General features: G+C 41.2%; 1 protein-coding gene across 1 annotated transcript; it reads right to left on the bottom strand.

Moving 5' to 3' along the window:
* Nucleotides 1-2,500: 2,500 nt before the first annotated feature.
* dnajc22 (DnaJ (Hsp40) homolog, subfamily C, member 22) lies at nt 2,501-10,013 on the bottom strand. Its single transcript, XM_059955885.1, has 3 exons — nt 9,956-10,013; nt 7,636-8,634; nt 2,501-5,257 (listed from the first exon to the last, which is right to left on the bottom strand). The coding sequence occupies exons 2-3, from the start codon at nt 8,476-8,478 to the stop codon at nt 5,072-5,074; spliced, it is 1,029 nt and encodes a 342-aa protein (XP_059811868.1). The 5' UTR covers nt 8,479-8,634; nt 9,956-10,013; the 3' UTR covers nt 2,501-5,071.
* Between the last annotated feature and the right edge of the window lie 12,735 nt (nt 10,014-22,748).

The following is a 22,748-nucleotide window of genomic DNA, read 5'->3' as shown; positions in this document are numbered from 1 at the left end:
AGCATTTCTACTATCTGCAATGCACACGTAGGTTAGGTTAATTGGTTATTGTAAATTGCCCTTGATGTATGTGGGTGGCTGGAGAATCAGAGGGCATTTATAAAAGAGTAGGGTACAAGCAAAAAAGTAAATAGGGAAATGTCACTGATAGAATATTTAAGGGCTGCCATAGACTTGATGGGCAAACTGCATCATGTCATAAGTAATACGAGAAAAATCAGAAGCATGATGGAATACTTTTCAGTTGCCTGGATAAGTGGCATTCCAACAACTTTCAATAAGCTCAACACTATTCAGAACAAAACAGCCCATTTGATTGGCATACTATTAACTATTATAAGCTTTATTTCCACAACCATTGCATAGTGAATACATTGTGCACATCTACTAAATGTGATGCTTTAATCAGGAATCAGATCTGCAATGGCTTTGGTTGAGCTACACATTAGCAAAATGATCAAGCCATTGAGGAGGTAGAAGGGAAGCAGGGACTGCAGGGCTAAAAGAGTATTTTATACTAACATAAATAACTGGTACATACTGTAAACACGAGAAAGTCTGCAGGTGCTGGAAATCCAAAGCGACACAAATAAAATGCTGGAGGAACTCAGCAGGTCAGGCAGCATCTATGGAAATGAATAAACAGTCTACATTTTGGGCCGAGACCCTTCATCAGGACTGGAAGTGGTGGGGGGGGGGGGAGGTGCCAGAATAAAAAGGTGGGGAGAGGGGAAGGAGGCTAGCTAGAAGGTGATAGGTGAAGTCAAGTGGGCGAGAAAGGTCTAGGGCTGGAGAAGAAGGAATCTGATAGGAGAGAAGAGTGGACCATAGGAGAAAGGGAAGGAGGAGGAGATCCAGGTGGAAGTGATAGACAGAAGAGATAAAAGGCCAGAATGGAGAATAGAGGAAGGGGAGGGATTTTTTTTACTTGAATGAGAAATTGATATACATGCATCAGGTTGGAGGGTACCCAGACGGAATATAAGGTGTTGCTCCTCCACCCTGAGGGTGGCCTCATCTTGGAACAAGAGGATCGGGAACAGGATCGGGAATCAGAATTAAAATGCTTGGCCACCAGTAAGTTCCTCTTTAAAGAAGTAGGCCCCCAATTTACAATGGGTCTCACTAATGTAGCAGAGGCCTCATGGGGAGCACCAGGCACAGTGGGTGACCCCTGCAGATTTGCAGGTGAAGTGTTCCTTGCTTCAACATTGGAGAAGGTTTGCTTGCCAGCAGATGGCACCCACACTCTGCAGATGATCCATAGTACAGGAAAATAAAAATATGACTGCTTTGCTCATTTCAAGTTAAAGTATATTTAGAATTTAGAGAACAATCAATACACTGATACAAGTGCAGTTTGGAACATGACCAGCAAAAGACATCAGTGCCTTACAAAATCAGATACTCATGTACTATTGATAGAGCAATTTGTACTGATGCTATAGATGACAAATTCAGGCATATATTTTTGAAGAATTGCACAGTTAACATTGAACTATTACAGGTACTGGCTTACCTGGGTATGGTACTTTGTTGTGTGTATTGTTTACCTGCCTTGGGCAATAGTTTTTATTCACATTCTAGCTTAGAAATATGCATGGCACTAAGCAGATACTGTTCTGATGTAAACATGATAAAATTGATGCAGGTGGCAAGAGAAAGCACAGTAATTTGGAACTGTATAATAATTACCAGTATAAACTATTTCCTTTCAGGACTAATTTGACATAGCAAGCCAACAGATGATACAAAATTAAGTTATGAAACAATGTAGTCACCTCCAGACACACATGAGAAAAAATTGCCAACAGATAAATTACTTCTTTTCATGAATAAAAACAGAGAATGTTGGAAACATTCAGCAGGTCAGATAGCGTCTGCGGAAGAGTCTTCATCCTCAACTGTTGACTCTTATTTCTCTTTCTAGAGTCACTGTTTGACCTGATAAGTATTTCCAGCATTTTCTATTTTTATTGTTGCTTTGCAGCGTATGCAATTTCTTTGATTCTCATTCAGTTCCTTTATACATGACACTGTAGTTTTGGACCCTGATTTAAACATACAGTGCTCTAAGAAAATCTGTTGAAATGTCCCAGATAGTAGTTCCAGTCTATCCATTGAACTTTAGTTAATGCATGAGTGCATGATTTTAATTTGAGGTCCATGGAGTCAATTTAGGCATCAAATTACTAATAATTTATAATAAAATATTTGTATCTTTGGTTTATATTTGCATTATTTCTTTTGCTGTGTGTAAATGAAACATATACAGTGGTATATTTTCCTGTGAAATATAACAGAAGGCAAGGAGTCCAGTCTTTTCTGTGTTTGAAGTAATTTTGATCAGCAGGACATAATGATGAACAGCAGTCTGACAGCAGACAGACAGTGGAGGGCTTAAGAGAGGCAGTTTTGATACCAAGTTGTGTGCTTTTAGTGAATGTGTCTGTCTAGTCTCTTTTTTCAAATTGTTTTGTCATGAAACAGCATACAGGTGATAAAAACAGAAAGGACTAAGAATAAAGGGCTGGGGGTGGGGGGAGAACTGAGGTTACATGCATGAGTGGAAATAGAAGGTATTGCAGGAAATTCTTTTACTATAGCTACATACACAAGAGTGCAACCAGTTTGACTTTGCTGGATGGACAACAGCTATTGGAGGCGTATGAAGTAATGAACAGTACCATAGATTATGGACAGATCAAGAAAGATGAAACATAGCTTACATGGTGGTTAACATTAGCATGGTGAGGAAAAATTAAGGTGTGTAGTTTGCTAATAATTTGAGAAAATATCAATGCACGACACTGTAACTTATCAGGAAGAAAATGCTGCTAAAGGCCAACGAGACTCCCAGACTTGAAGGCCTGGTTCCTGGAGGCCTAAAGGTTCTAGAGACAGTGGATGCAGTGGTTATAAGCAACTAAAAATCACTTGATTATGGAGAGGATTGGAAAACAGTAAGATTTAATGTTCCTATTCAAGAAAAGTGGAGCCAGAAAGCAAGAAATTGTTGGTCAGGTAGTCTAACATCTGTCTTTAGGAAAATGCTAGAGTCCATTATTGAGGAAGTAATAGCAAGGCATTTAGAAAATCAAAAGACAACCCAGTAGAGTCAATATGGTTTTATAAGAGGGAATTAATGATTGACAAATTTATTAGCATTCTTTGACAATGTAATAAACAGGATGGATAAAGAGGAACTAGTAGATGTAAGAGTATTTGAATTTCCAAAAGAAATTCAATAAGGTGCCACATAAAAGATTACTGGTCAAAGTAAGGATTAGGGAGAAAAACATTGGCATGGATACTTAATTGACTAACAGAGTGAGGTTACTTTTGATTGAAAGTCAGTCATCATGGAGTGCCATAGGGACTGATACTGTATCTCAACTGTTTATGGTCTATATTAATGCCTTAGATTAAGGAACTGAGTGCACAGTAGACAAACTTGTTGTTGATGCAAAGATAGACAGATTAATCAAAACGCACGAAGGTAGGTTAAGTGAGTGTGCCAAAAGTTACTAGATGGAATATAAGATGGAAAAATATGAGCTAGAAGAATGATAAAGCTAATTATTATTAAAATGGAGTGAGACTATAAAATTGGATACAAAGGCGTCTGGGAGTTCTGTGCATTAACATGAAGGGTTGACATGTAGGTATAACACGGGATTAGAAAGACTAAGGGAATGTTGAACTTTATTGTAGAGGACATGTACTACAAAGAAAAAGCTGCTGGTGAGACTGCACCTGGAGTACTGTATACACTTTGGTCTCCATTCTTACAGAATCATATACTTCCATCGGAGGCAGTGCAGACAAGGTTAATCCCTGGAATGAAGAAAAGTCAAGCTTATATTCATTGGAGTTTAGGAAAATGAAATATATGTGATTCCGAGAGTGATTAACAGGCTTGACACCGAGGGGATGTTTCCCCTGTGGGAAATGAGTTATAAGGGACATAGTTTTAGAGTAAGGAAGGAGTAACTCATTTAAGATGGAGATGAGAAGAAACTTCTTCCAGAGGGCCATGATTCTACCCCAGATAGCTGTGGAGGCAATCACTGAATGAATCCAAGGGGGAGATCGACAGAAATTTGAACTTTAAGGATCATATTGAATATTGAAGTGGTTCAAGGAGCTGGTTTTCATGATTTTAATATATGGACAAACAGCCTAAAGAGCACACTTTTCTGAAACTATTAGCAAAGATTTTAATAGTGAATAATGATATTTACCATGCATTTGTAAAATATTGTCCATTATTCCCCTATTTATATAACAAGTACCTTTGAAAATTTTCTACATTTACATCATTGCAAATGCAAATTAAAATCTGAAAAAAAGTCCATGACTAAAAAATACTCAGTGCAGGTAAACCAGAAAAAAAATCTTAAGATATCAGATTTTAAAATGTTTTCACTGGAATAATTGATGCTTTTTAGGACAGAGATTTGAAGAACTTTCTTCATCCAGTGAGAGTCGAATCTGTGGAATTCTCAACCCCATTAAAAGAAGTGAGGTATGGTTCTCATAGCTCTGGAAGTCATGGCGTACAGGGAGAACGCAAGAATGAGATACTGAATTTGGATGATCATTTATGATTATATTGAATGCTGGAGCATATGTGAAGTGCAGAATGGCCTACTGTTCTTTTTTTAATATGAGTCTAATTTCAAACTTGACTCAAGCTCCAAAAATAGAAGTTTCTTGAGTCTGTTGTTATTTAGACAAGAAAACATGCTAGGAAAAGCGGGAATCTGGACTTGACTGATGAATGAAGTAATTCTAGGCAGATATAAATAAGAAATCCAGACAATGATATTCTCATCTGACTACCTTAATTGTACAATATAATCTTTGACGTTAGAATTAAGGGAGAATCCATTGAACTGTAATATAGATGGGGCATAAATACTCCGGCTAACCTAGAGAACAAGGAAAAATAACTGAAGACTTAGCCCCAATTCAATTCATCCTTATTCAATGCCACAATTATAACAAATTTATATCATAAATTGAAAGCAGCCATAAAGCCAGGAATCTTGATATTTTATAAATGATGTCACAGCTCTTGAATGTCTCTTGTCTGCTTTTTCGTAAGTACTTCATATGCTGCCTGTATCTCAAGAAATTGTTGTTCTGCTTCATTTAAGTTATATCGGTTGTGGTCAGGGTGCCAGCGTTTCACCAACTCTCTATAACTTTTGTTAATTTCTTCCAAGGTTGCTTCCTGGTGTAGTCCCAGCACCTGAAGTTTAAAAATAAATACGAGTCTTAATTTAGAAAGCAATAACTCAGAAAGGCCTGTGTGCTGTTTAAAATATTCCACTGCATTACTTACAAATTGCTTTGCATCCTCTACAAAGCCAGAGAGGGCAAGATCTAACCAGGATTAGGAAATTATATCACAATGAATTACATTCTTTGTCACTTTGTTAAACAAAAGACAGATTTTACTCAATGTTTCATCTGGGGAATATCTGGGATTAGAGTAATTGAAATTACATCTGTTTTAGAAAAGCATCTGGGAGATTGGCTAATAAAATCACGGGGATGCACATTTTCAAAATTAGTTCTTTGAACGAATGGGCCATTTATTGCAGAAAGAAACAAATGTTCTGTCGTACAGGAAAAGAGAAAATGCACCCCCTTTTAATACAAAGAAACAAAAAGTTTTGAAATGTATCATCATAAAATGTGCTGCAGGCTCTCAGACCTTTCACACTCCCTGCCTACTGAACTCACTTGCTCTATCCTCGATGCTTGTTTCAACTTTCTCATCTGTTAGACTACTGCTTTGGGTACCACCACCTGTCAGACTACTTTAAACCCACTCTTTTCATATACCCCCAGAAGGTCTTTCTATTCGTTTTTAGATTACTTGTCAGTTTTCTTTCATAATCAATTTTCTGTTTCCCTACTAGCTTTTCAGTCTTGTTTTCAAGTCTTGCCACTTTGTGTACCTGTTTTTTTTATTTTTTATTTTACCATTAATCTCCTTTGTCAACCAAGCATTGTTCATCTTTCTCATGAAATCCCTCTTTCTAATGAGAACACATTTCAGCTGAGCACTATGAGCCAACGGCATAAGCATCTGCCACCGCTCATTCACTAACTTATATCTTAGTCTATTTACTCAATCCACTCTGGACAGCTATACTTTCAGATCTTTGTAGTTGAGCATGCTAGTTTGAGATTGGAGTGTTTACCCTCAATTAATCCTACTTCATTGCACACAACCAAATCTAAACAAACTTTTCCCAGGCAGCTCCTTTAACATACTGCTCTCAGAAGCAATCCACAATGAATTCCATAGATTCCTCTTCCAAGGTACTTTGCCAGTTTGATTAGTTCAATCAATGTGCAGCTTGAAATCACTGATGATAATTACTGCTCTCTTCTTACATGTTGATGATAATTCCCCATTTATGTTTTGTCCTGTTGAGAGGCACCACTTTTGGGGCTCCGTAACCTACTCCCACCCATATCTTCATTTCCCTGCTATTTGTTATTTCCACTTAAACTGATTCCACATCACCATCCACTTGATATTGTCACAAGTCAGCACCATGCTCATAACTTCCTCTATTAACAAATACCATTCTACCTCTTTTTGCCTATCTATGTATTCTTTTTGGAATGTTGAATAACCTTGAATACTGAATTCCTAGTCCTGGTCATTCAGCACCATGCCTTTGTAATACATATTAGATCAAACTGATTTGTGACTATTTATGCCAAATATCTTGTTACAAATGCTATGTGCAATCAGATAAAAAAACATAATCTTTGACTTTTTTGTAGATTTAACTTACTCTGGATTAACTTTCTGACACACATTTGCTTATATTTTGTGCCTCTTTCTGTCGTATGTTGATTTTCATTTCTGCTTATAGCATCCTATAGCACTATCTCTTATTTGTTTTTGATTTAGTAACCTTCATGTCACTCAAACTTTACTCACCTGTAATTAATCTAAAGCCCAGATATTAATCTTATTTATGCAATTAGTCAGGTTACCACCCCAGCATGGCTCAGATTAAACCCATCCCAATGAAACAGCTTCCTCCTTTTCCAGTACTTGTGCCAGTGCCCCATGAATTAGAGCCTATTTCTCCCTCATCAAACATTGAGCCACACATTTACTGCTCTAATTTTATTTACCCTTTGCCAATTTGCAGGCTGATTGGGTAATAATATGGAGGTAATCTCCTTTGAGTTTTGCTTTTCAGTTTTGCCTCTGCTGTTCATAATCCCTCAACAGAACCTCCTTACTTGTCTTATCCATGTAGTTAGTGCCTGTGAGGATCCTCCCATCCCCACTCCAAAGTTCTTCTCCATCCCAGAAGAGATGTCCTTAACCCTGATAGTGAACACACAATACAGCTTTCAGAAGTCTATGTGTCTCTTGCAGAGAGCAGTGTCTATTCTTCAAGCCAAGCTATCTCCTATGATTGTAGCATTTTATATATATACACACACATATATAAAATTCCAGATTTCAGTACATCTGTACAGTGAGAATGGAAATAGTTTCAGTTGGAGTGTAAAACAGACATGCAATCTAAGGTGGAGGAAGAAACAGCAATCTAGACCAATTAGTATTATTAATTTGTTTATAGTTACCTTGTATGCTAACCTTTCTCTTTCAGTCTTTATGGTAGTGATAGATTCAAATAACTTTTCCCATTCTTGATTGTATCCATAGCCTAATCCAATTCCACCAGTGGAGAGCTTCCATGCATAATATGGGAGAAGTAATATAGATTCAAAGAGACCACTGACCAGTGGGAAAATTCGGAGTGAATCTAGGATAATATTAATAGTGTCTGAGATGTATGTAATCGTAACTGTGGTATTGTGAAACATACAATAGAAGATTGGCATTGTGAAAGCCAGCCAAGCTAAAGTTAATCTGTAAAGTCGCACCCTTAAGTTGTCTTCTGTGTCACTTGAAGTCTTGTAGAGGCGGTGTTGCATAGAGACAACAGTAGCAACAATACTGATGGGTATTGTTGCAATGGGTCTTCCATAGAATATGATGGAAGTAACAATGGAGGCTATCATTGTTGCATTTATATTGGAAGTTTGCTCACCAACATTAGCTACAAGGTGAACACCCAGTGTGATAGCAAGTGGCAAGACCATGATGTAGAAACCACTTAATGGAGATAGACTTATGAGAGCAACTATACCAAAGTAAACCCCAACTACAAATTGGCCAAAAGTTCGGATAATTTTCATTGATGGTTGTTTCTCTCTTTTCCTTTGAGTCTTTTTGTGGCGAAAGTTTGCATTTTGCACGTATTTTGGCAAATGCCAAAACTCACGAATCCACCCAAACCCAAATCCACCAAATGTCACCATCCACAGTAAGGCATGGCTATCTCTCCCAAGGTAGATGTGATGGAGACCTAAAGGTCCACCTAATGACCAGAGAACATAAGTGATCACCAAATTTTTGATCATCTCCACAGCTAAAACTGATAAATGTTGATGTCAAAACTTGAGGATTAGGAAGACTCTGCTTTATAGTTCAGTAAAGGAATTGATGGATCTGTCCATTTCATTGATTGGGTTCTTGATTGAAGCATGTCTTTAGCCTAGATTTCCATCTTATACAATCTGAAGAAAAACAGAATGAATAATAAGAATTTGCCAATCACTATATGGTCAGGTCTACATTTGTACATTCCAAATAGAAGCAATTTTCATGGTAATATGTGGAAAACAAACAGCCTTTACCAAATATATTCTTATCTACTAAATGCTGGTTCAAAAGCTCCCAGGCCATGGGTTATATGCTTAGTATGAGATTAATACTTTCTATTTCATAATTGAGTATTTCTAAAAACCTTGAGTAAAATGTATTAATACTTGAGTTTTAAGGAAGCCAACCATGTGCAGGAGTACTGCTGAAACTCAACTGGTTGAAACCACATGGGTTACCTGTAATGTGCATTGATAGACATTCCACTATTTTTCCAGATCAGATGCTTTGCTTGCAGGGTAATCTGAACCTGATTGGGATATGCCAGTCTGTGGTGATGGAAACCCCTAATTAAATTCCATTGTGTCTGGATTGTTAACAATTAATAGTGCTTTGGAATACTACAGACTATCTTGGTTAGGTGCAAGATTATTTAATCTGTCACAGAGGACTGTTTTGGTTCTGAATTTACATCAGCAGGTCACTCCAACATGATGTTGACTATCAACCTTCCTCCTCCACTCCCCCCCACCAACTTTCCCAAATTGGTCAAAAAATTGACAAATGTGACTTTGATCCCACATAAGGCAGATAACAAATTCTACAAACACCTCATGAGAATACAGCATTTATAAAGTATGCAAGCCCATTGCCAGGTCTCAGTGTAGGACATAGATACCACCAGCTGAAATAATGATGTCAATGTTCTCTTAGTAAAATCCAAAGATAAGCATGTGTTTACGACAATATATTGCACAGAATAAGATTCCCCTGCATTGCTGCAACTTTCAGATTTACAAACATGAGAGAATCTGCAGATGCTGGATATTCAAGGCAACACACACAAAATGTTGGAGGAGCTTAGAAGGTCAGGCAGTATCTTTCCACAGATGCTGCCTGACTTGCAGATTTATATAGTACAAGGTAACAAAGCTTGTCTAACAGAGAAATCACATTTAATATTAACACTGCTGTGTTAATTTATTACGATTTACAAGCTCATAGGGTTTCAACAGTCTATTAATTAGGTTTGATTTGGTTAGGCCCATGAGAAAGGGTGGCTCCTAATTGAAGAGGAATAAACTTTGCCTCCTCAAGCAAAACTTTCATTTACATAGACTGAAAAATTTAAGTACTTAGCATACAGTACATAAGTAATAGTCTTAAGAGAACTATCAATTTAAGAGGGGGGATCAGGCAACTTTGAAACAAGAGAAAATTTTAAAGCATGCTTACCAGACACTGTAGTGTAGCTCTGATTAAATCCAAAAGACTTTTGCCCCCTGAGGATTAATCTTGTGTTGACTCAGGGCAGTTCATTATTGCGTAAAATTACAATAAACTGGAATGTAGCATTTTGCAACAACTTACTTCACAGTAGTAGAATATTAACTCACTAGGTGCAAATTCTAAAGGCGCTAAACAGGTCAATGGATAGAGTCAATTTTAATGATAACCCTAATCAGCATGAACCTTAAACCAGGTTAGAACTTACTTTAGATCTGTCCCAAGGTAATCTTTGAGGTATCTGCAGTTTAAAATAAATTGTATTTTGAGCATAAATTGTTTTATCACAAGGACAAAAACATTTTATATACTTTTAATGCTGGAAGATGAGTAATAATAACTTGCGCACTGGTCTTTTAAGAGCTGTGCACTTGGACAAACAAACCCCTCTGTATCTCAGAGGTCTGTAATCACTCACCACTTCTACCAGGAGGTTGGTAACCAGTGGTGTTCTGCAGGGATCTGTTCTGGGACCCCTGCTCTTTATGAATTTTATAAATGACTTGGTTGAAGAAGTGGAAGGGTGGATTAGTAAGTTTGCAGATGACAGGAAGTTGCTGGTATTGTGGATTGTCTAGAAGGCTGTCGTAGGTTACCATGGGGCATTGATATGATGTAGAACTTGACTGAAGAGTGACAGATGAAGTTCCACATGGAAAAGTGTGAAGGTCGAATATGAAGGCAGATACAGGATTAATGGCAGGATTCTTAACGGTGTGGAGGATCTAAGGGACCTTGGGGTTCACATCCATAGATCCCTCAAGGTTACAGTGCAATTTGATAGGGCGGTTAATGTTATGTTTTGTAACTCCAAAACATTAAACTAATTGAAAGGAAACATGGAGCTGGGAATGCGTGCCTTAGTTTCATTTTCACTTTAAGAGAGGCATGCACTTATGATGTTGCAGCGTCATGACGTGTGCCATTCAGTTCATTTTACGTATAGCCCATAATGAATTATTTAAACAAACAAAGATACACTGTATGTTTATATACAGTACAATATATACTACAACTACCGGACATCCATGGCACAGTAAATTTTAAATTGTCCCATTTAGGCCTAAAGGTTTAATCACTGTGGAGGATTTCTTACTCCTGTGAAATAACGTCTTTCCTGACAAAGGAGATCACTCTGGCAGAGAGACTCGTGCCTGTGAAACACTCTCAGGTTCTGGGGCCTCCTCCATGGTGGTTGTAGGAGTTGACTCTGGGACTGCAGGAAGTGGTTCTGACAGCTCTGGACAGCTTTCTTCTGGATGTGTTGGCATCCTGAACACTGCAAGGCAAGCTTCTCAATCTGCTGATCTATCCCAGGCCACCGGACAAAACTTAGAGCCTATGATTTCATTTTGACCATGCCTAGATGATAAGCATGAAGATCCTCCAACACTTTAGCTCTCAGCTTGGATACTACAACAACTCTCCATCCCCACATAAGGCAAACCCTGTCGAGCGTAAGTTTATCCCGGTGCTGGTAAACATGGGGGAATTGGAATTTCTGCTGCATATTCCAGCTGTTTTGGGTTGCCACGTAGACTTGAGACAGTGTGGGATCCTTGCTGGTTTTCCTTCCGATCATCTCTGCCATAATGGGGATTCTTTCAATTTGCATTAGGGAGAATGCGTCAAGAGGAGTGTCCTCCTTTGTAAATTTAGATGGATATCTGCAGGCTTCAGTTCAGTATCTTTGAAATGCTGTTCAAACTCATTTTCTTCTTCTGACTTTTAATGGTGGTAGGCAGTCCAAATTAAAGGTGCCTTACCTTACCACCACCAACTGGACTGGAGTGTGGTGTGGAGAATTGGGAAATAAAACCCCTACTAGCTCTTTATTAAATGAAAACTAAATTACCCCGAAAAGCCCTAAAGATTGTAAATAATGAAAGACAACTAATTTTGTAGAATAATGGCTGAGTCAGTGCCCAATTCCATTTTAATGAATTTGCCGTCCTTTTTACCTACCACTGGAGTTCTCCGGGATCAATTTGGTAGCAGTATACATACCACCTCAGGCCAATGTTAAAGTGATCTGAGCAATGGGATCAACATGCATGAAACAGCGCACCCTAACACCCTCACCATCCTTTTGGGAGACTTTAACCCGGCTAGTCTGAAAAAAATCACTAAGCAACTACCATCAACAGATCACTTGCAATACTAGAGGAAACAACACTCTGGACCATTGCTACACCACCATCAAGAATGCCTACCGTGCTATTCCATGCCCTCACTTTGGGAAGTCTGATCACCTGGCTGTACTTCTACTCCCTGAGTACAGGCAGAGTCTGAAGACTGCAGCACCAGCACTGAGGACCAAGAAGGTATGGACAAGGGAAGCACAAGAATGCCTACAGGACTGCTTTGAATCAGTTGACTGGACTATTGATGCACCTTCAATAACTCTTTCTGAGACGTAAAGGCGAGATATCAGCTTTTATTGACTGGAAGAAGGAACAGGCAGTGGTTGACCACCATACTACATCCTGGAGACTGAGGGCCGGGCTCAGGCCTCAATCGCATTTATACAGGGGTCTGTGGGAGGAGCCACAGGAGCAGTCAGCAGGGGGCATGTCCAGACAGGTATACATAGTTCACCACATTCACCCCCCCCCCTTTGTTTTAAAAAAGAGTCTCCATGTGGCGAAGTTTCTTACAAGTATATTTACAGGTTAAGTCTATCAGGTGGTCGAATCTGTCGCTGTGATCTACGTAGCTCCGGCTGTGATTGCACAGGTGCCGGTGGTGATTGCACCGGAGACAGTGGTTGTGCTGGTTCCGGCCTAACTGGAGGTGTCAGCCCACTAGGCGTCAGTGATCCCTCATGCGTGTGCGAGGGGCCTGGTATATGCGCGTGCGACACGCCCGGTATAGGAGTGTCGTGAGGAGTCTGTGTAGAGCTCGGTGTGCGCGGTGTCACCTCGGGTACAGGGTTCACAGTTACCGGGGAGTGTTCGGGGTAGTGGTCTGCTGCTCCCGCGGGCGCCAGGTCGCGGACAGAGACCATGTCCTCCTGCCCATCAGGTAAGACCACGTAGGCATACTGGGGGTTCGCATGTAGAAGGTGAACCCTCTCGACCAGCGGGGAGTATTTATTGCTCCTCACATGTTTCCGGAGCAGCACTGGCCCTGGGGACATCAGCCAAACTGGTAGGGTGGTCCCAGTGACAGACTTCCTGGGAAAAGAGAATAGGCGTTCGTGAGGGGTGGCATTGGTGGACGTACATAACAGAGAGCAGATAGAGTGGAGTGCCTCAGGGAGGACCTCCTGCCATCGAGAGTCCGGCAACCCTTTTGACTTAAGGGCTAAAAGTGTGGCCTTCCACACTGTGGCATTCTCCCTCTCCACCTGTCCATTTCCCCGTGGATTATAACTCGTGGTCCGACTAGTAGCAATGCCCCTAGACAGCAGGTACTGGCGCAGCTCGTCACTCATAAAAGAGGACCATGTATCACTGTGGATATAGCTGGGATATCCGAACAGAGTGAAGAGCTGGCGCAGGGCTTTTATGACAGACGTGGTAGTGGTGTCGGGGCAGGGGATGGCAAAGGGGAACCGTGAGTACTCGTCGATAATGTTGAGAAAGTAGACATTGGGGTCGGTGGAGGGAAGGGGGCCCTTAAAGTCAACACTCAGTTGCTCAAAGGGGCGGGTGGCCTTGATAAGTTGCGCCGTTTCAGGACGGTAGAAGTGCGGTTTGCACTCAGCGCAGATTTGGCAGTCGCTGGTCATCGTCCTGGTGTCCTCTAGGGAGTACAGCAGGTTCCGGGCTTACACGAAATCGTAAAATCGGGTGACCCCCGGGTGGCAAAGATCTGCATGGAGGGCGTATAGCTGGTCGAGCTGTACGCTGGCACACGCTCCCCGGGATAGGGCATCAGGGGGCTCATTAAGCCTTCCAGGCCGGTACAGAATATCATAGTTGTAGGTGGAGAGTTCTATTCTCCAACACAAAATCTTATCATTTTTGATTTTGCCACACTGTTGGTTGCTGAACATGAACGCAACTGAGCGCTGGTCGGTCAGCAAGGTGAACCTTTTGCTGGCGAGATAGTGCCTCCAGTGCCTAATAGCTTCCACTATGGCCTGGGCTTCTTTCTCTACCGCGGAGTGCCGAATTTCAGAGCCTTGAAGGGTACGAGAAAAGAATGCTACTGGCCTGCCTGCCTGATTGAGGGTAGCAGCCAGCGCGAAATCGGAGGCGTCACTCTCTACTTGGAAGGGAATGGTCTCGACAACCACATGCATTGTTGCTTTGGCAATGTCCCTTTTAATGCGGCTGAAGGCCGCGCGGGCCTCAGCAGAGAGGGGAAACGTGGTAGACTTGACCGGGGGCGGGCCTTGTCTGCGTAATGGGGGACCCATTGGGCGTAATAGGAAAAAAAACCCAGGCACCGTCTGAGGGCTTTGAGAGTGGTGGGAAGAGGGAGTTCTAACAGGGGGCGCATACGGTCGGGATCAGGGCCAATGACCCCGTTTTCCACGACATACCCAAGGATAGCGAGTCGGGTGGTTCTGATCACACACTTGTCCGCAGCTCCGCATGCTGTTCCGCCGTGAGAGTTTTGCAGTCACAAGTTCGGACGAGCACCTCTAGTGCTTGGAGAAACTGGGCGCTCGACTCTCCAGGCCGCTGCCGTCGGGTAGCTAAACAATGTCTTGCGTAGACGGTGTTCACCGGCCGCAGGTACTGTCTTTTGAGGGCGTCCAGTGCCCCTTCGTAGGTCGGCAGGTCTCTGATAAATGAATTCGGTGCAGAACAGCAGGGTCAGTTGCACGAACCTCCTCCAAGTATGATTGGAAGCATGCAAGCCAGAGTTCAAAGGCAAGAGCTGCTTCAGGGGCTTGGGGGTCCAAATCCAATCTTTCCAGATGGAAAATGCTTTCCACGTTTTAAAACTTACAGTCAATAAAATTTTTGCACCATCAATAACTCTCTCTGAGACGTAAAGGTGAGATATCGGCTTTTATTGACTGGAAGAAGGAACAAGCAGTGAGTGACCACCATACTACATCCTGGAGACTGAGAGGCCGGGCTCAGGCCTCAATCGCCTTTATACAGGGGTCTGTGGGAGGAGCCACAGGAGCAGTCAGCAGGGGGCATGTCCAGACAGGTATATGTAGTTCACCACAACTGTATTCAGGGATATATCTTCAAACTGCAGTTGTTACTGACTTCATTAAAACCTGTGTGAATGAGTGTGTGCCTACAAAGACTTACTGTACATTCCCAAACCAAAAGCTGTGGATGAACCAGGAGGTAAGTCATCTGCTGAAGGCTAGATCTGTGGCATTCAAGTCTGGCAACCCAGGCCTGTACCAGAAAACCAGGTATGATATGCCGAGGGCTATTTCAAGGGTGAAGAGACAATTTCAAATGAGGTTGGAGGCGACATCGGATGCATGGCACTCTGGCAGAGTCTGCAAGACATTACTTCCTACAAAGAGAAATCCAACAGTATGAATGGCAGTGATGCTTCACTACCAGATGAACTCAACGCCTTCTATGCCCGCTTTGAAAGGGAGAACACAACTACAGCTGTGAAGATCCCTGCTGCACCTGATGACCCTGTGATCTCTGTCTCAGAGGCCGATGTTAGACTGTCTTTAAAGATGGTGAACCCTCACAAGGCAGAAGGTCCCGATGGAGTACCTGGTAAGGCTCTGAAAACCTGTCCCAACCAACTGGCAGGAGTATTCAAGGACATTGTCAACCTCTCATTGCTATGGGTGGAAGTTCCTACTTGCTTCAAAAAGGCAACAATTACACCAGTGCCTAAGGAGAATAATGTGAGCTGCCTTAATGACTATCGCCCGGTAGCACTCACATCGACAGTGATGAAATGCTTTGACAGCTTGGTCATGACTAGACTGAACTCCTGCCTTAGCAAGGATCTGTAATAGGTCAACTGCAGATGCAATTTCAATGGCTCTCTACACGGCCTTAGACCACCTGGACAACACAAACACCTACACCTATGTCAGGATGCTGTTCATTGACTATAGCTCAGCATTTAACACCATCACTTCCCACAGTCTTGATTGATAAGTTACAGAACCTGGGTCTCTGTACCTTCCTCTGCAATTGGATCCTCAACTTCTTAACTGGTAGGATACTGAGGAGTGCAGTAGAACAGAGGGATCTGGGAGTACAAATACATAATTCCCTAAAAGTGGCGTCACAAGTAGATAGGGTTGTAAAGAGAGCTTTTGGTACATTGGCCTTTATAAATCAAAGTATTGCGTATAAGAGTTGGAATGTTATGGTGAGGTTGTATAAGGCATCAGTTTGACCGAATTTGGAGTATTGTGTGCAGTTTTGGTCTCCTAATTACAGGAAGGATATTAATAAAGTTGAAAGAGTGCAGAGAAGGTTTACAAGGATGTTGCCGGGACTTGAGAAACTGAGTTACAGAGAAAGGTTGAATAGGTTAGGACTTTATTCCCTGGAGCGTAGAAGAATGAGGGGAGATTTGATAGAGGTGTATAAAATTATGATGGGTATAGATAGAGTGAATGCATGCAGGCTTTTTCCACTGAGGCCAGGGGAGAAAAAAAACCAGAGGTCATGGGCTAAGGGTGAAGGGGGAAAAGTTTAAAGGGAACATTGGGGGGGCTTCTTCACGCAGAGAGTGGTGGGAGTGTGGAATGAGCTGTCAGATGAAGTGGTGAATGAGGGCTCACTTTTGACATTTAAGAAAAACTTGGACAGGTACATGGATGGGAGGTGTATGGAGGGATATGGTCCAGGTGCAGGTCAGTGGGACTAGGCAGAAAAATGGTTCAGCACAGCCAAGGAGGGCCAAAAGGCCTGTTTCTGTGCTGTAACGTTCTATGGTTCTAAGTCCACAGTCTATGTGGATTGGTGATAATATCTCCTCCTCGCTGACAATCAATGCTGGTGCACCTCAGGGATGTGTGCTTAGCCCACTGCTCTACTCTCTCTATACCCATGACTGTGTGGGAAGGCATAGCTCAAATACCATCTGTAAACTCGCTGACGATACAACCATTGTTGGTAGAATCTCAGATGGTGACATGAGGGTGTACAGGAGTGAGATATGCCATCTAGAGGAGTGGTGTCACAGCAACAACCTGGCACTCAGTGTCAGTAAGACGAAAGAGCTGATTGTGGACTTCAGGAAGGGTAAGACGAAGGAACACATACCAATCCTCAAAGAGGGATCAGAAGTGGAGAGAGTGAATAGTTACAAGTTCCTGGGTGTCAAGATCTCTGAGGATCTAACCTGGTCCCAACATTTCGATGCAGTTATAAAGAAGACAAGGCGGTGACTATACTTCATTAGGAGTTTGAAGATATTTGGTATGTCAACAAAAACACTCAAAAACTTCTATAGATGTACCGTGGAGAGCATTCTGACAGGCTGCATCACTGTCTGGTATGGAGGGGCTACTACACAGGACTGAAAGAAGCTGCAGAGGGTCGCAAATCTAGTCAGCTCCATCTTGGGTGCTAGCCTACAAAATACCCAGGATGTCTTTAAGGAGTGGTGACTCAAAAAGGCAGCGTCCATTATTAAGGACCTCTAGCACCCAGGGCATGCCCTTTTCTCACTGTTACCATCAGGTAGGAGGTACAGAAGCCTGAAGGCACACACTCAGCAATTTTCTGCCATCTGATTCATACATGGACATCGAACACGTGAACATAACCTCACTTTTTAAATAAATATTATTTCTGTTTTTGCATGATTTTTAATCTTTTCAATATATGTGTACAGTAATTGATTGATTTATTTATTATTACTATTTTTTCTTCTTCTAGATTATGTATTGCATTGAATTGCTGCTGCTAATTTAGCAAGTTTCACGACACATGCCAGTGATAAGAAACCTGATTCTGTTGCTGATATCTTTCTCTTCCCTGTGCAGACCATTTATTTTTGTCTGCCCAACATGCTTTTTGTGTGTCATCTACTTTGTTGCACTTTCTGCAAGCTTCAGCTTCAAATCTACATTGGTTTGGTGAATGTGAGCCCCTGCTACAACGGTAACACAATTTGTTTGGCTAGGCCAATTTCTGTTTAGATGTTACAATTTTGTTCACACTCACTTTCATTCCCACTACCACTCAGTTGTGTCTCTGTATGTGGTTTCCATTAGAATCACAGAAAAGTACAAGACAGAAACAGAAACCATTTGGCCCATCTAGTCCATGCCGATCCACTTAAACTGCCTACTCCCATCAACCTGCACTGGGACCATAGCCCTCCCACCCCTACCATCCATGTTCCTGTTCAAACTTGCTTAAACATTGAAATCGAGCTTGTGCTGGCAACTTGTTCCATCTCTTTTGACCCTCTGAGTGAAGAAGTTTCCCCTTAAGTTCCCTTTAAACTTTTCACCTTCAACCCTTAACCCATGACCTCTGCTTTTATAGTCCCACCCATCCTCAGTGAAAAAAGCCTGCTTGCATTTATCTTATCTATATCTCATAATTTTGTATACCTCTATTAAATCTCCTCTCAATCTTCTACTTTCTAAGGAATACAGTCCTCACCTATTTGATATTTCCTTATCACTCGGGTCTTCCAGACCTGGCAACATCCTTGTAAATTTTCTCTGTACTCTTTCAACCTTGTTTACTGTAGGTGACCAAAACTGCACACAATACTCCAAATTAGACCTCACCAATGTCTTATACAACTTCAACATAACATCCCATCTCCTGTACTCAATACATTGATTTATAGAAACATAGAAAACCTACAGCACAATACAGGCCCTTCGGCCCACAAAGTTGTGCCGAACATGTCCCTACCTTAGAAATTACTAGGCTTACCCATAGCCCTCTATTTTTCTAAGCTCCATGTACCTATCCAAAAGTCTCTTAAAAGACCCTATCATATCCGTCTCCACCACCGTCGCTGGCAGCCCATTCCACACACTCACCACTCCCTGAGTAAAAAACTTACCCCGACATCTCCTCTGTACCTGCTTCCAAGCACCTTAAACCTGTGCCCTCTTGTGGCAACCATTTCAGCCCTGGGAAAAAGCCTCTGACTATCCACACGATCAATGCCTCTCATCAACTTATACACCTCTATCAGGACACCGCTCATCCTCCATTGCTCCAAGGAGAACAAGCCGAGTTTACTCAACCTATTCTCATAAGACATGCTCCCCAATCCAGGCAACATCCTTGTAAATCTCCTCTGCACCCTTTCTATGGTTTCCACATCCTTCCTGTAGTGAGGCGACCAGAACTGAGCACAGTACTCCAAGTGGGGTCTGACCAGGGTCCTATATATACTTATTGAAACAATAAGTACATTTAATAACATGATTATTCTTTGGCTTTTTAATTTTACTTTGTAATTGTAAGCTTGATATATTTGAATAGATAAACCTTCGATGGAGATTGGATGATCATTATTGGAATTTTCCAATTTTCATTACAGAATGAATAAACTGTAAGAGAACGAAGATTCCAGATCTGATCAAGGTACAGTGAATGCTATGTGTCATGACCAGAAAGAGGTGGGAGTGAGATTTGTACAAATAGATGAGTAATGCTCTTAGAGATCAATGAATTCTGTTGAGGTGTGGTTGTCCAGTGCTCCACTTCTGATATTGAATCACATTAAAATGAAGAACGTACTCAAAAAGGAGCTATAATGTTACAGGCGAATTCTGTGATTTACGTGATAATTGATTAAGGCTCCGTGCCAGCAGTGATGTTGTGTAAGATAAGCTCTGGTCAATTTGAAAAGTTTGAGAAAAATACCATTCAGTATCATTAATACAGGCAGCAACTCGGGCGGTTCGAGGCTGCCGTTCTAATTGCTCATCTTCTCTCTTGCAAGGTACGCTTATGGAAATAAAAATGCAACAGAATGCTTTTCATGGGGCAATGAAGTATCTTTCAAAGTTGTTTTGAATGATTTTAATTTGAAAGGATTAACAAGATGAGATGTTGATAAACAACGAATGAAATCTCAATTTATAATTTTCTTTCTCATGGTCTGGCAACAAAACTAGAAGTAAGTGACAACTTTCTCTGCAAAATTGTTGAAAAAGCTCATTAGAAATAAATAATGACTTAGTAAACAAATTATAAAATTTACAAAAATGCAGTGAGTAGAAATGAAATATGCAGTATTTCATAGGAAAATAAAATAATATGTTCAATCTAAGCCTGCATTCTATATTCCTAACAGGATATAGAACAGGGCTTGTTCTTTTCAAGTCTCGTACACTTTTCACATTTCATATGACTGAAGTCATTGTGACTTAATGTGTTCAATTTTTTCAATTGTTCCATTAGAAAAAAAAAATCCCGCTTCAAGACCCTTCTCCTTTCATGCTTTATCAAACACCTTAATCAAGAACGTGGTCAAATGATGTGCACAGAAATTTCTGCCAATATTTCCCTTGAGTTGCCAGCTGGGAAAGTATTGACACATCCTACCTGTTGGTTAACTCCCAATGAGGTTTGAAATCAGATCCAACAATTTTGGCTCATATTTTTGTGTTTGTAAACGTTTATACACAACTTTAATTACATTCATAATTGCTTTGCCAAATGAATAAAATTCAGTCCTGACGCAGGGTTTTGACTTGAAACATTGACAGTTCCTTTCCTCCCTTCAGATGCTGTTCAACATGCTGACTGCTGCTCCATATTCAAGCATGCGTAGTCTTTTGTGTTGCAATAAAATTTAAATTCTTGATTATGTGGAAAATATGGTGTATACTTTCACATCTGCTAAATTTCTGGAATTTTTTGATTTTAAAAGTGTTCTTGTCTAGGCTAGTTAACCTCCAAAGGTGTTATTGACCAGTACCAGTTTGCTAGTGGTCATGAATACGTCTCCTCCTTCTGCAAGAAAGAGTGCATCTTGCAACGTATCTAGGTCATATAGTAGCTACAGCTGAATAACTCGGAGTATGAGTAAACAATGGTTTTTGAACCTTAGGGTCATGCTTTGTTGGGATTGATGACGGGAAAATGAATATTAGGTAGGTGGGTGTAGAGATTGATAGTTTTTTGTTACGTGAATGGTAGAGGTGTAGAGATGCATTGGTTTGTAAGGCTAGTGGTGTACTAAATAATGGGAGGTTCAGAGAAATCAGATAGGAAGGATTTATTTCCCTAAGTCAATAACTAGAGAGTATAGGTTTAAAGTATTTTGTAGAAGGATTAGAAGGGAATTGCTGAAATATTCTTTTCCCATTTATAACTGATAAGGGTCTATTACTTGGTGATTGAATGTCAGAAATATGATATCAGAAACTTTCATCACATTAAGAAAGACTTGGATGTACTGTAATCTACAAGGCTATAGACCATGAGATGAGTAATGGGATTAAGATGGATAGCAGTTTGTCAGCTGATGTTGATCCAATGGCTCAATGGTGTTCATCCATGTCATACATATTTAGCATTCTATGCTGCATTTATTGGGAGGAGAGATTTGATGGTGTCTTAATGACACACATATGTACTAAGTGCTTAGGCTTCCTGGTGTTTCCCTCTTTCCATTGATACCATTCATGATCTCCTTCCACTGGCATTTTATGGTGGACCTGGTCAGCTTCCTACACCCTTTGGTGGAGCTTTGCAAAGTTTGGAAGTTTAAATGGTTTAGCACAGTGGATGGAGAGAATGGCCACATTCTCTTTAAGGGATTCAATCATTAATCAATGCAAGCTCATGAAATTACACTTTGAAAATAAGCAATAATGTCTTCATCTACATGTCTGGCACTGGCTCAATGCTGATTCTTGATGATGAGATAAGAGCATGGATTTTGTTTGTGGTGAAACTGATACAAACTAAATATACATTGTGATTCCAGCACATTTCAACCCCATTTTTCTGTGGAGAGATAGAAACAAAGAAAACCTACAGCACAATACGGGCCCTTCGGCCCAGTAGGTTATGCCAAACATGTCCCTACCCTAGAAATTACTGGGCTTACCTACAGCCCTCTATTTTTCTAAGCTCCATGTACCAATCTAAAAGTCTCTTAAAAGACCCTGTCGTATCTGCCTCCACCACTGTTGCCGGCAGCCCATTCCACACACTCACCACTCTCTGAGTAAAAAAAAACTTACCCCTGACATCTCCTCTGTACCTACACCCCAGCACCTTAAACCGGTGTCCTCTTGTGGCAACCATTTCAGCCCTGGGAAAAAGCCTCTGACTATCCACACAATCAATGCCTCTCATCATCTTGTACACCTCTATCAGGACACCTCTCATCCTCCATCGCTCCAAGGAGAAAAGGCCAAGTTCACTCAACCTATCCTCATAAGGCATGCTCTCCAATCCAGGCAACATTCTTGTAAATCTCCTCTGCACCCTTTCTATGGCTTCCACATCCTTCCTGTAGTGACACAACCAAAATTGAGCACAGTACTCCAAGTGGGGTCTGACCAAGGACCTATATAGCTGCAACATTACCTCTCAGCTCCTAAATTCCACGATTGATGAAGGCCAATACACTGTATGCCTTCTTAACCACTGAGTCAACCTGCGCAGCTGCTTTGAGCGTCCTATGGACTCAGACCCCAAGATCCCTCTGATCCTCCACACTGCCAAGAGTCTTACCATTAATACTATATTCTGCCATCATATTTGACCTACCAAAATGAACCACTTCACACTTATCTGGGTTGAACTCCATCTGCCATTTCTCAGCCCAGTTTTGCATCCTATCAATGTCCCACTGTAACCTCTGACAGCCTTCCACACTATCCACAACACCTCCGACC

The sequence above is a fragment of the Hypanus sabinus genome, chromosome X1 (assembly GCF_030144855.1).
Source record: "Hypanus sabinus isolate sHypSab1 chromosome X1, sHypSab1.hap1, whole genome shotgun sequence".
In the NCBI taxonomy this organism is placed as follows: domain Eukaryota; kingdom Metazoa; phylum Chordata; class Chondrichthyes; order Myliobatiformes; family Dasyatidae; genus Hypanus; species Hypanus sabinus.
The sequence above is the reverse complement of the archived record's forward strand: the minus strand, read 5'-3'. Positions and strand labels throughout refer to the sequence as shown.